Here is a 14,740-nt window from a genome sequence, read left to right on the forward strand (position 1 = left end):
CTGCCTGTGAGATATGCTATTTCTATTAAAGGAATTTCTGAACATTTTGGAGTTGGAGAGAGCTGTTCAGTATATTGTCCTTATTTACATGCTTCAGTTTTGTGATTCTAACAACCTTCTCACGACAGCTGCAAAAATATTTCATTCCTTGCTTTTCCTTTTTTAGTGAAATAGATTTCCTCAAGACTGAAAACTTTGCTGTTTCTACAGTTTATGATGTAGCTCCCCACCCTTCTTTAGAACAAGTGCCTCTCTCCATCTCAGAGGACAATGGACAGTACTTGGATATCGAGAGCTTTGGGAATGACAATAAACGTGGAAACACTGAGGAAACAAGCCTTTCTATATCAGCTGAAGTAGATTCGAGGACTTCTAAAGGTGGTGCACTAAATTCTGTGCCCTGCAAAGAAAGAGAGAAAGCGTCCTCTTGTGTTCCATCAGCTAAGGCTGCAGTCCACTTTGATAAACCTAATAGGTTAGTGATAAGTCTTAAACTGAAACACCTTAATTTAAACTTTTTGTAAAGAGGATAGATGCTTTCCTAAGGGTAAATGCTTCGGTATTTGTAGATAATTTATTTTGAGTACAAATGGGAAACTTAACGTGCCTTTAGGGTATAGTGCTGATGTTTTCACACATGGTTCCTAATGTTTTGAGGGAGGATGATCTTTAACAAATGTGCATTTTCAGTATTAACTTTAAGGATCTCTTTTTACCTTCTGCTTGTTTCTAAATTCAGGTTTGTTCCTTGTGAGTAAAAATATGCTAAAATCAAAGCAGTGAATGAGATGACAGGATATTTCCATTATCTTTGAAATTTTACTTTCCTAATGAAATTCGTTCCACTTAAGGGAGGGAGGGAAGTTAGGGAAACTTTTGCTTTTCATATCTAGATGTGTATGGGTATAAGTCTGTTCTTTTAGAGTACCTTGTTAACAGAGAGCTGTGGGTTTTTTTCTTTTCTTTTAATAACTATGAAAGGTATTTGATGCCATTCTGTTGTTTAAGTTTTGAATTTAGGGCAGAACTTCACTAGAGAACTGTGATTCTTTTTTAATACAATATTTGAGTTCCATTGTTACTTGGAGACTAAATGAGAGTTTCTGTGTAGATACACATACATGTTCTGTCAGCTAATGATGGATAAATTCTGACCTTAGTGCATTTTACTCGAACCTGTTTGACTGGCTTTTTCTGTACTGACTGAAAGTTGGTGATTAACATTTTTAGTGAACGTAACATCGTCACAGATATGTGAAGTACTGTGCCCCTTTCTACTGGGAAGGCCTTCTTTGACATTACTCATCTTTTTAAAGTCTCTTCCATCAGTTACTTCTCATGAGAAACAAATAGGTATGGCCAGCTTTAAGCAACATTGCCTCTTAGGCCCCTTCTTTCCATTTTTTTTTGGCCTGTCGGAATCTTAGCTCTGAGTGTTCTTGACACAGTCTCTCCAGTCTGCAGTCTTTTGAGCGTTATAGTCGAGAGGGGCAGTAACCTATTCAGTATGTAAGAGAGAAGCCATTGTGTATCTAACAGGGGTAATGTGGGGTATGTAAGGGTATGTACAGCTACTAAGATTGCTGGAGCGGACAAAATGCCCAAGTAGATCACCTTCTGTTCGTGCCGTTGTTATTCACGGGGGAACTAGTAGCCATTCTGCTTTGTTTTGTGTGTTTCCTTAGTGTTCCTTTGCTGACATTGATACAGACAGGAACGCTGTTCTGGAATTACCTTCCATCTGAAAATAATACAAAGCAGAAAGCTGCACGTGTGGTATTCTGTCTAGATATAAAAGGAGTATGAACTAAAAATTTAAAAAACAGAACTTCTACGCCTGCTGCTATTTAGCTTTTCCTTCAAACCTGAAGTGTACTATTTTCTCTGGATTTCATGAACTTCCCACGCTTTGCTCCTGGGGAGGGAACAAAGTAGGTAGGGTGGTTTGTTTTTGGTTTTTTGTTTATTTGTTTTGAGGGTTTTGTTTTGTTTTGTTTGTTTTTCTTTTTGAAAAGAAGAGAATAGGAGAGAAAATGACTACTTTCTGAATGCGGCGTATTCTGGAGTCTTAAGTTAAATTTCATCTCTTCTAGTTGAACTTACCAGAGAGATCAACAAAAAAGTGAAACTCAGGTTAATTTTTTGTGGAAAAAATTGCAATGGTTCTATTTAAGTTTTCTGGGTTTGCTTGGCTTTTTTTGTATTATTTCTATATTCTAACTGAATGTCTAGGCCATGTAATTATCAAAATTCATACCTTTCATGCATTGATCACTATGAACTTTCATACACCTAGTTTCATCTGTGGCTTGCTGCAAGCTGCTTTTTGCTCAAAGTTTAAGTAGAACAGGTAGGATTAACTGCATGAGTATTAGCTTGAAAGTTGGAGCTATGTGAGGATAGCTACCAAGGTTGGATGATATCGTTGACAGAGGAAGGAACTGTGAGTATCTCTGGGATTTACGACGGAAATCTCTAGAAAAACAGACTTCATTAGTGTTGCTGCTCACAGGTCTTTTAAATCTAAGTCCACATGGGTTACTTGAAATGTGGTTGAATAAAGCCTTAAATCCACATTGAGCTCGTTAACTTCAGAAGTCCACCCGTATGGTGTTTGTTTCAGAAACAGGGTCTAAATCATACTTTGGGGAGCAGTTGACACAATTTATGTAAATATATAATCTAAATATATAATATATATATTTTTTTAACTTAACAAACGCACAATATCAGACTTTTTTTAAACATGATAATTGTCTGATAGAATTAATTTGTTTGAGCCATCAGTTTATACAATTCGAAACTAAAGTCAGAAACATGAGGTGGAAGAAAAATAGGACCAGTTGAAAGCACGGTGTAGCATCAAATACTGTTCTTGAACAAAACAGTCATGTATGGATTAAGCTAAAGAAGTATCTGTTGTCTACTGTAAACTTAACATCTCATGCAGCAAGAAAATTATCATTCAGTGCTTGGTTCTGAAATAGTTCTGTTATGCAATGGGGTCTTCTAGTATCCAAATGTACTTGAATAATTAGGAGCAGAACTGAATCGGAGAAGTTGGGAACAATCAGAATAGTAATGTCTGTGCATTAGACATGAAAATGTATAGCAATTGCCAGTTGGAATCATAGCTAGTTTTGAAGAATGCAAAACTTTAAATTCCAACATTGACAAAGAAGAGTGGAAATACACTCTTCATTAGAATGAATCTAATTTCACAAACTTGGTTACATGCTGAGTATGTAATACGCAGCTATTTTTGTACTGAATTTTGCATTGCCATGTCAGTGAAGGGTGTTCATGCTAAAATCAAAGGAACAGTATTTGTTACAGTCTTTTCTAGATTTATATCTAGTTTGACTTGTGAAAATAGATTAAATTGTTTCCTTAAGAACTTTTTCTTAATTATTTTAAGATCTGGGAGTGAAAAAGCGCTATATAAGAGCTGGATGTTGTTTCCTTCAGTCTGGAGGTGGTTATTTGTAGAAGACATGCCCTATAGTTAACAACAGAGTGAAATTATTCAAAGATGTATTAAAAACTAAGACCGAATCCTAAAAGGCAAGGTTGTTATTACCATAGCTAGAGATTGGATTCTTGGCATAAACCCTGCCCAGATGGGAAGAACAAGTGAGTGCTTTGTGTGACTATGCTCAGAACATATGTGTGAGCACACAAAAATGAGGGCACGGGAAGCACTGGAAAAATGCCTTGTATAAAAGACTACAGCAGAGAGCACTAGCAGTAGTTTAAATTGAATACGTATCACGTTTATTCAATTTACTTCAGGTACTTGGTAGTTTGAACGAAATACAAGATATTTTTCTGTTTGTAGGAGTTACTCTTACATTTTTCAACTATTTGACTCTTTTTCTCAGTTATATATCAAATAAGTGATGCTTAGTTTTTATATTCATCATACTTCCTTATATTTGAACATCTTCATTACTAGTATGTGTTGGTCCTTGAAAAGACTTTCTACTGATTTGTGTGCAAAAGGCCTGTGGATTTTTGTTTGTTTTTTGTTTTTTTCCCTTTCACCATTTCAGTCAGGCATTGCCTTGGAGAATTTTGCTATGTTTCGTCAAGGAGAAGATTTTGAGAATCTAAATATAGCCGCCAGTCATAAAAGAATCCATGTTGCCCGCGGCTTACTTTTAATTAACCTACAGGAAAATTCAGTGACATGTTGTCATAGTTAGTTTCTAGACGTTACAAAATGGGGATAGAACTTTACCCTTATTTAATCTTTTAATTAAGGTTTCAAGTGGGTAAGAATTTAACCTTATGTGGATATCTAAGGCAGTTGAGATATAGAGCAGCCAAGATTTAAAAGGCTTATTCTGTAATACTGCTATACTACATTGCAACGCTTTTTCCCATCCTCTCAGTATAAATACATCTTAACGTCTTGAGTAGAGCCTCTAAGTGCATCATCTATCATTCAAAAATGCTTTAACAGACTAAGGACTAACTTACTATTAAACCAAGGTTCTTCGCAGCTCTCCACCATTTGTGTCTTTTAATATGTTTTGAGTGAATCCTTTCACGAAACCCAACTGATGTGAACTAAAATAAAAGTGACTTCTGTAGAATTTAAACTGCATTCTCAAAATCCATACTATCAAGAAGGAAATTTGATTTTAATTAATAAATATGAATTCATATTTATCATATTATGATTTGCCGTTTTTTATGACTCAGAAGAAAAACAGGCTCGTGTATTTATCCATATCTTTCTGGTTTAGCTTAAAAAATTGTAAAGAGAACTTAGATTCTTAGTATTTGCTTAGTTAAGAAAAAGGGACATGCTAGACTGAAACATCACATTTTATAATAAGTAAATAAAAATATATATACGCATACGCAGACAGTTTTATGTATGCAGGATTTTAAATATTGGAAATAGGAATTGCCTCCTCCCTTAAACTCACGTAGTGTAGTTGTTAGAGGATTCACAAAGAAAGGTTATATAGGGTCGGATTTTTCATGCATGTTTTAGAGCAGGCTATGAAGACAAGTGTTCCTTTTCTTTTTAAGCATGGTGGATGGGGCAATGTTAGATCAGGATCTAAATTCAGGGCTGAATTTAGGCAGAGGGAGTTGAAATTGCTGGCAAAATAGGATGTTGCTGCTAACACTTGCCTGTTTTATGTAGTAGTCAGTCCAATAACTTTTTCTGAGAACATTTCTGCCAAATTATTCTCCTTGGGCAGGATAGTTTTGAGGCCCTTATTAGAGTTTAATGTATATGCTTAAGGCTTTCGGTAACTGAGCCATGTTTGTGCATGACCGTGAGGTGGTACTTACGTAGATACACATCAGGGATTAGGCAGCAATTCCAGGTTAGTGTTGAGGCACCCACTGTACATCTGAAACCAATTCCCAAGTGGCTATTTGAACCTCTGTGTGTAACCCTGGAGCTTTTAGGTGACTGACTAGTCTGATGTTTTTATTCCGTGTGCTGAATCGGAGCATTAAGCACAAATACTCTTTGCTTGTGATTTTTTTCCTCAGTTTGCAAAAATGTACACTTCCTCTTGTACTGTTAAAGCTTCCTTTTCTTCGTGCTTTTGTCCTGTATTTGTTTGTATTGCAGTTTAAAAGTTGTTAGGTTTGGAACTAAAAGTAACTTGTTAATTAGAACACCTACTTTTTTTTCTTGCTACCAACTAAAAACCCTCGGAGTCAAAGGTAACGTTAAACAAAAGTTCTGCTATATGCATCACTAAAAACATGGTGTTTGAACATTATCCTACATAGCTGATTAAACTGGAGTGAAAGGACTTGGTCATTGTCACCTCTCTGATCTATGCCTCTTTTTTTTCCCCTCCCTTTTGAAAATATTTCAGGAAATTGTCAGCAGCTTTCCATCAAGCGCTACTATCTTTCTGTCGGATGTCAGCAGATAGCCGTTTGGGATCAGAGGTATATTTTCCAGTTGACATAAACTAGAAGATCCTGTATTCTGCACAATAAAAAAATAATTGACCCAGCAATAAGTATTTTGTAAGGAGACTTATTAACATATACCGAGAGATAAATATATATGCATGAAATTTAAGAAATAAGGATATGTTTTCAGATTTGGATTAAAAGTGATACCTAGTGCTGCCTATATAAATATTAGGAGCTTTGAATCTCTGCAAACAGATTTATGCTTTTGGAGTTGGTATGCCTACTTCAAGATTGAAAACTTGCAGCTTATTGTGTACGAGTAAATTGAGTATTTTCTAGAAATTAGTAAGCCCACTAAATTTTTTATTGTTGATCTGAAAGGCTATTTTTCCATTTCTGTGCTTTATTTAAAAAAAAAAAAACTTGGTTTTTTAGGTGTCTCGGATTGCAGACAGTGAAAAAAGTGTCATGTTAATGTTGGGACGCTGCCTGCCTCACATTGTTCCTAATGTACTACTAGCGAAGCGAGAGGTGAGGAACCCCAACATGTTTACTTTTTTTTATTATTATTTTTAACAGGATGTTTTCTTGTTCATTTTGAAGCTATTATCTTTTATTTCATGAAAGTCTATTACTTGCAATCATATTCTTACTTTTGTGCATGCATCTCTGCTCCTAGAGAATGGTTTTACACCTCTGTCAGGTGAGTTCAGTAAATCTGCATGGTATCTTAATGTTTCTTCCTTTGCTTAAGGCACCTATTAGCATTCAGCTAGACTAACTGTTACTGTAGGTCCATCTATTTGTTGTTAGCACAAGTGTTTTTATGTTAGAGAAGACCACGATTAACGTATGTTATTCATAAAGAACTGGGAGTATAATTTCAAACATTAAATTTGGTTTAGTTTGTCTATTAGTTTTAGTAAGGATTAACATTCAGGTTCTTTTGCAGCGCTTCGTACTTCAGCAAAAAATGATCTTTCTTTAGAAGCTCCATGTATCAGCCAAGACAGTGTTGTTCATCAAAATAAAAAAAATACTAAATCTTCCGTATAATTTTTTCCTTAAATTTGTAATAAGTCTAAGTAAAATTATGAAATGTGATGTTTATTTTGTTGTGAATATTGCACATGATCAAAAGCATGTAATGAAATAAGCAAAAATTCAATAGGCCTATATTTAATACTGAAAGGAGGAGTTTAAAGATGCTTTAGCTTGTTAAGTAAGTTTTAGCCCTTGTCTAGGGGACCTACAGTATGGTAGACTTAGTGCACTTTGCATAAACTCATTCTAAGGCTTTGAAAAAACCTTAAGAAATTTGTACTGATCCTATAATCCCAAATTTTATAGCATACAAGTAGTTATGAGCAGTTGGCATAGTAAATTTATAAGATGTACCACATCTTGAAAGTCTTCAAAACTTTATAAAAGGGTTTTTTGTTTGTATTTGTTTATGTTTATTTTTTAACTAGATGATCTGGAAATGGTTCTGTTAGTACTCTTCGAAAATAATGCTGTGAATATTCCAGGATCAGTGCTTAATTTCTGATTTCTTATTTATTCCTTTCCTTCCCTCTGCTTGGCAGGATGTGGTATTTTGGCTTCTTTTCACAGCTTGTAGCATAATCTGTGTAATGCACTTAATTTTTTTGTGACCTTCTAGGCTGTTTCCTACTTGCTTTGTTTTACAATCAAAGTTATATATGACTACAAATATCTATGCCTTACATGAATCAGTATGTGAAGATTCCACAAATGAGAAGTGCGTAACTGGATTTTTATGGGTTGCTTAATGCTTTCGGAACTGAAATTTGCTTTGATAAATAGCTTTTTTCAGTTACCTTACATTGCTATCACTATAGTTACATTCTTTCAGGTATAGTCATAGAATTTGAAGGAAAATTCGAGTAGACCGTCTGTTAGTGGTTTTTAATATCAGTATTACGAAAAGCCTAGCTAAGAAATAGGCACCTTGACCAAGGCACAGCATAAAACTCTGAGACTTGTCCAAAAGACCTTAACATTAGAGTCTTAACACAATTTTACAGATAAGTGGTGTAAAAGTATAGCAAAAGATCCTACCTTGAATGTCAAAGATGCTTGACAAGTTTGGGTTATAATGCAAAGAGATCCTCAGTCTGCTCTGAAAGTATGCAATGGTAGCCTTGTAGTTTTTAAGATCTTACGTTGTCTGTCTGTTAAATAAGAGAATTAAACATAATTTTTGCTTTAAATCTCTATAATGTACCTGTCTTTGTTCTTTAAGCATCCATCAAGTTGATTTTCAGCTGCCAAATCTTAAGCTGAAATTGTTATGCTGTGTACGTTGTTTTGGAGAAATTGTTTATTAAGGCTGACAGTCTCTAAATAGATGTGGACATTTGGCAGAGATTTAGAGGCCGTTCCACGGCTGCCTTTCACCTTCTTAAAGTCAGTAGCAGCCTGCCTGACTTTGGGAATTGCTTCTGTAGACAGTGTAATTGACATCTGAGCAACCATTCAGTGGCTGATACATTTCTGAATTCATTACTTGTTACTTTGTATATTGGTGCAGTTTTGCATTGTTCTTTGATGCCTGTAATTTAGGTTCTGATGGAAGATAAGAAACAAGGAAAAACTGGAGTATTGAGTATAATGGCTGAAAAGATAATTAAAAAAAAAAAAAAGTCAACTGAGTAAAATAAACAAAGTGTAGAATGTGTTAATGTCCATGAACACAGGTGGTAGTCATGAAAATGACATGTTTCAATATAGAAATTTAATTTTATTTTTACCACTGTCTGTTGTAGTGTAACTGCTTGCAGATGTGTATGGCAGTGTTGAAATTTGTATGTGAGTGCACTCACATACAAATGAGATTTCAAGCTAAATATTAATTGGAATGAAAAGTTAACAAAATGCTAAAAACCTCTCTTCAAAAATAACAAAAACTTTGGGTACATGGTCTGTGATAATGTTTGTTGCAGAGGAGCAGCTTGGGTTAATAAAACTTCATCTGCTTTGGAATCTACTTCCTGAAATATGTCTGCCACCTAAAACTAAAACACATTTAATTTTTTTTAAAAAGGGAGGCTGAGGGAAAGAGGCAGGGGAGGGAAAAGGAATTCCTTTCGGCTAAACTGTAAATAGAAACAGTCCTTAAAAATTTCTGCTAGTATGAAGTAGTTCAAAACTGATTTCTCAACCTTCATAAGATACAGAAATCGATATCTTTCTGTCAAGTTAGAGGAGTACCTTGCTTATGTGCACAGCTTGCATTCTCAGCAATACATACTCTGAGCAGAGTTTGAGCAGGAGGGAACTTTTTGGCTTAATATCAGGATCTTATTACTCTTGCTCTTAATCAAGAAACACTTTCCTTGCGTATTTATATCTTTCAACTCATCTATTATTCCAGGGTAGTTTCTACACCTTTTAAGCTTTCAGTTTTGTTTTGCAAACATAGTAAAGTCATGATAGTAATGACAGACTGAATGTCTTCCACTAAATTTTTGCTTTGCTTCATATGTAGATTTGATAATATTAAGAACAGAGTTTTATTGTTCTTTCCAAAGTTCAAAGAAATGTAATATAATGCTAAATCTGCAGACTTAGAAATGGTGCCGTTCTTGACTCCACAAGAGGAAAGTAAGAGCTGTAGACTTCAGGTTGTTTGCATTGTCCCATAGAAACTACACACTGTGATTGAGGCACTTCAATTGTCTGACTTTTTTATAGGTAGTTGTCTCTTAAAATACATTGAGGCTGATTATGTTACTGCAGATTTTCATCTCAGTCTTATGCTTTGAAGGTTGGATAAAATACTGGCTTTGTTCAGAAATTTTTTAAATGCTGTGTCAGGGCTCAAAAGTCAAGTGGCTGTTTTCAAACACTGTGCCAAGTAAAAACCATGGCTGTTATATTTGGATTGGATATAGGACAGAGGAATATAAGTTTGAATTCCCAGCCATGAAAATTGTGTCAGCCATCAGTGTCTTCTGAAAGAAGGTTGCTGTTTCACTGAATAGGGGCAGAAAAGAGAAATTTAAATGAACAGTTAAAATATTTTCTGTTGACTCTTCAAAACATGCTGAGGTAGGCTCCTGTAGTTTCTATCTGGAAATGGGCATACTGCTGGCCCTAGCCGCCTTTTCTGGTTTGTTGTTTTTTCCCTCCTCCTCTCTCCATGTAAGAGAGAGACAGAACTAATTTTTAGTTTAAACCTTTTAGTTTTCTTACCTGGATATGAATGGCTAGGTTAGTTTTCTTAGAATGTAAAGTATCCCTTTAATCTCAAGTCTTTTACCTGGTCTGTTTCAACAACATGTCCTTGAACGTAATATAATTGATAGATGCAAGCAGTTGAATTTAATGCTTATGAGTTGTATTGCCGATTGTAACTAGTTTTATCACAGTAATTTTGTATGCAGATTACCAAATGAACAATAGATGTAAATAAAGTATGAATTATTTTGTTTTGTTGTGTTTTCACACCCATACCTACATAGATTCTTGCATAAAAATGTCCGTTTGCGATCCATGAGAGGTGCAGTTTGGATCCTGGGGTAGCAGTCTTATCCCATGAACCATAATTAGAATTAGAATTCAAATCTCAGAAGTTTATGCTGCTCATTTTATTAAGTCATGGGCTAATGCTACAGTTATTTAATTTTTCATTTTAAAATGAAAAGGATGAATTCTAAACTTCAAATACATCCTTGCACAAGGGACTACGTGTCAGTACTTCATTTGTGCCTGCAGCTATTTCATTTACTGCAGTCACAATTTCCTTTGCTGGTTTCCAAGGGCTATTTTATAGAGCACTTTTCTTGTACTGTTGGTTGATAATATAAGCATTGACCACTAGAGAAAATTTAAAAAACACATTTACAAAATGTGGTCATAGTTCATTTATTATGTTATTACCAGTTTGCTGTCTTGTTAAATTTAGTATTTGAAATAATACAAAATTTTATCACCCTTCCAAGCTATTAAAGTCACCAGTCTTGGAACTTACCCTAATTAAAATTATTCTTTGAGATAATTATTTTGCCTATGAGCACTGCAGCATGAAGGCATTAATTAGTCAGAGAAGCTTGCTTTTGTTAGAATGTTGAAGGGAGAAATTATAATGTAGGTAACAACACTGTTGGAAAACACCTTGCTACTGTGTAAGAAAATGGTCAGCAAAATGGACAAAAGCTTGCTATAGGAAGCACATTTTTTAAAAAGTGAAGTGCTCTAGTATGTTATAGGCAGAACTGTTCTGCATCTAGTTGAGGTAATAGATGCAATTTCCTCATTTGTGTCTGATTGAGGTAATACCAGTTACTATTAAAAAGTGACCCTTCCTTTGACTTCCTTCCTTCCAATGAATAGTAGCTCCATATGTCCATGTAAACGTTGCCTTTGCTGAGAACATGCATCAGCTCAAATAATCCACCCTGCTCAGAGGTAACGGAATATATCACTGATACATTTCCCCAACTTTTTCTTCTTGTTACAAGATGAGGAGAAGTGTTGGCCAAAGGTATTTTGGTACACTTTTTGCTGTGAAGAAAATGAGCTTTTGCCTTTGGGAAACCTGTGTGGATATCCAGAAGTAGAATTGAGGGAAGGTGGGTCATTTAAGTTCCCCAGTGCAGTGCGTTAGGTCACCTTCATAGTCTTGTCCATGGATCACCTACCTGTATGCAGATGATCATATATTATTTATTTACCTCATTATAAAAACAAAGTACCTTTTTTTCCCCTCCGTTCTACCTATGGGTAGTTCACAGATATAAACTGCCCCAAATGCAAACTTACTTTTTCAGTAGTGGAGGCAAGACCTCTAGCATGTGGTGTTTTATTTCTAAGTGCATTCACCAAGTCATAAGTGCTAGGTATGTTATAATAGCAGTCTGCTATACCTGTAGTGAGAAAACAGTATTTCATTTCTGAAAACCACTTCATCTGGTACTGTTGACTGGCCTTAGTAGGAATTAGCTACAGTTTTCCTAAATAAGAGGCAATAGGGAAAAGAGGGGCTTGGGGATGAAGAAGGCATTACAGATCCCAAATTAAAGAGGGAAGGCAGGATTTTTATTTTGTTTTAATTTATCACTTTATAATTGTCAGCACAAGTGGTATTCCTTCCCAGGGAAGGCAGAACATTTGAAATAGCACTGGAAGTCCTCTCCTTGATTACTGATCGCCATAGCAATGATGTCTCTGTAGCAATAAAAGTCTTGTTAGCTTTTCTCCTGAATTTAGCCAGCCAAATGCTTATGCTGTTCTGTCTCACTGAAAAATGTAACACTTTCTACAGCACTTCTGTACTGTTTTTGCTGGTGAAAAATACATGATTTATCAAACAAGTCTCAATCTGAAGTGTGGCACTTAGCAGCAGAAAGGAATACACTTGATCGTGCCTGTAGGATGCTTTTGTACAGCTGTGTTCTTAGTCACCCTGAATACCTAGAGAAGAATCTGTCCCTTTTTAAGCATTTAGGCGAATCACTTGACCTGCTCTGTCCACCTGTGAGAGCAGTTGAGTTCCTCATGTCCCACAGGAAGCCCCTTTTGCCTCCGGTTTTACCCTCCCTTCCATGAAGTCTATAGGGAACACATAAAATACTGTTCAAGACTTCTCACTGTTTCTCCACTCCCCTTACTAGAAGGAACTGTAGAAGCACTGATGCAGCGATGCAGAGAACGCTCTCTTCTCCCATAGTATGCATGAAAGAATGTGACCAATGGACAAGAAAATACAGCTAATACCATCTGCTATAATAACCAGCTTTCTGCAAGGTAAAGAATCAGCCTTGTATCTGCCCCATGTCAATGGTTCTAGCTTACTCATCAGCCTTTCATGCGTAAATTACTAGCTAGGAAAATATTCTCAGATGTATTCCTTTCATGCGGATTCAATTGGAAAAAGACAGCCTTATTAACTTAAATTTCAAAGGTTTAAAAACAAAACAGAAACGTGCACTATCTTGAAATCTTGCAGAAGCTCTCAGTAAGCTACTGAAATGTTTTGGTACTCAAACCAGCTGGGAAAGTGGAGTCCATCTGACAGTTTCAACAGATAAAATAAAGTCCAAATTATAGAAACATACATATTTCATTCCGTAGGATATATTATTTTAAAAAAAAAACTTCATCTGCTGTTAAAACACTTTAAAACAACTGCAAGAGCAGTAGGATTATATGAATTTCTAGTGAAATTTGAGAAAGTTAGGTCTTATTATAGAAAGTGTTATTTTTAAAGTTTTTCTGTGAGCTGTATTCTTTACAGTGAGGTTAATACTTATGTTCTGTATATGCAAAATATAATCTGATTTTCTCCTTAAAAGAGCCTCATTTAATGTATAGTTAAAACTATTAGTATTTGGAGAGATGTGAATCGTCGTGGCAAAATCTTGTTTGTTTTTGCAATAATTTTAAAATCTTTTCACTTAGAGTATTTGCACGAGAGAACGGTTCTGTGAAGCACAAAACAAATATGTAAATAGCTAAGACCACTGCCTTCTCAGGACTTTACTTAACTGAATGTTAAGTATACAAAGAATAAACTCGAACATACAATTTCTAGTGGGAAGAGAGCTTTCAGCAGAAGAAAGTTATTTAGCTCTTTAGGCTTTTTCATTCATGAAGTTTTACTTAATACAGGTCTTCATTTCACTGTACTTTGTGTACCACAAAGTACTCTTTAAAAAAAAAAAAAAAAAATCACTTAAAATACTGAGAAAAAGACACGTCCAGGTTCTTCAAATTTTTTTGTCATTTCTCTTTCCGTACTTGCTAATTTTTGAAGTGGTCAGTAGGATATTTCTATATTCACTCCTCTGTCTAATCCTAAATTACCTGATCTGTATCATGCTTATGTTAACATTTTAGGAGAGATTTTGGCAAGATTTAAAGTCCGTTTTAGGATATGTGTCTCAGTCATCTTAAGGGAGGAAAAAAAAGCATGTTAAGTACAATTTTTGTAAAATGAAAATAAGAGATTGTCAGGAGTTGACTAAGTAATGCTTTATTTTAATCATAGGAGCTACTATTCAGAAAAACAATATTAAGAAGTAAGAGTGTCTTTCATGTTGTTTCCCCATGACCACCACCTTTAATAGCCTTACTTCTCAAGTGCCTCAAAAATAGGTTGCTTTGAAAGTCTGATACTTAAGCAGAAACTCGCATCTCCCTACAAAGTTATTACAAATAATTATAGACTTTTCTAGGTTTTATATAATCTTGTATAGTAATTCAGGAGGTGTTTCCCAATGTCATCTGTTTATTTGTTGCTGCTTATTTATTCACAACAGGAGCTCATCTGTTGAAAGTGGCTCAAAATTGGGAATGGGGGAGGGGAGAGGAAGGCTTCTGATTATTTGCCCATGCTTTCTTAGCAAACACCTTGGTTTCTGTGGCTTGTTCTTCTCTTCTTCTCCCTCCCACTGTGATGTTGTTATCCGTAAGATTTTTATAATCATGTAGAAGTTGCGTGGCTTCCAAATTGGGTGGGACTAAAGGCTCATATTAATGAGGTCAAGGAAAGGGACTTCCAGTCCATGTTTTTCAAACCTCTTGTTTGTTTCTTTTGGGAATGAATACCATTAGGTTTGGAAGGCGTATTTGGAAAGGTTTTTGCTGCTGTCAACAGCCTATATTTTCTTTTGGTTAATGTTTTACATGGTATTTTTGTGATCATTTGTTCTTTATGGGAATTGAATCACTCTAAAATTTTTCAAAAATGAAAATTTCGCTTCAGATATTACCTGTTTATTAGAAAAATCCCTTTAAAAAACCATACAGTTCTCCATCATCACAAAATAAGTGGTATTTGTCTGCAGTCACCTTTACCAATGTATATGTTCCT

The 14,740-nt window shown here is 35.2% G+C and overlaps 1 protein-coding gene across 6 annotated transcripts in view; it reads left to right on the plus strand.

Annotated features, from left to right (window-relative positions):
- RELCH (RAB11 binding and LisH domain, coiled-coil and HEAT repeat containing) overlaps window positions 1-14,740 on the plus strand; it is a 79,487-nt gene that overhangs the window by 25,422 nt on the left and 39,325 nt on the right. For all 6 annotated transcript variants that reach the window (XR_011138997.1, XR_011138998.1, XM_068931574.1 and 3 more), the window contains 3 exons: window positions 167-475; window positions 5,856-5,931; window positions 6,337-6,432. Coding sequence is in view for 4 of the 6 variants with exons in the window: in XM_068931574.1 (XP_068787675.1) it covers window positions 167-475; window positions 5,856-5,931; window positions 6,337-6,432 (481 nt within the window). In the remaining 2 variants the exon portion in view is untranslated. The remainder of the gene's footprint in view (window positions 1-166; window positions 476-5,855; window positions 5,932-6,336; window positions 6,433-14,740) is intronic.

The sequence above is a fragment of the Struthio camelus genome, chromosome 2 (genome assembly GCF_040807025.1).
Source record: "Struthio camelus isolate bStrCam1 chromosome 2, bStrCam1.hap1, whole genome shotgun sequence".
In the NCBI taxonomy this organism is placed as follows: domain Eukaryota; kingdom Metazoa; phylum Chordata; class Aves; order Struthioniformes; family Struthionidae; genus Struthio; species Struthio camelus.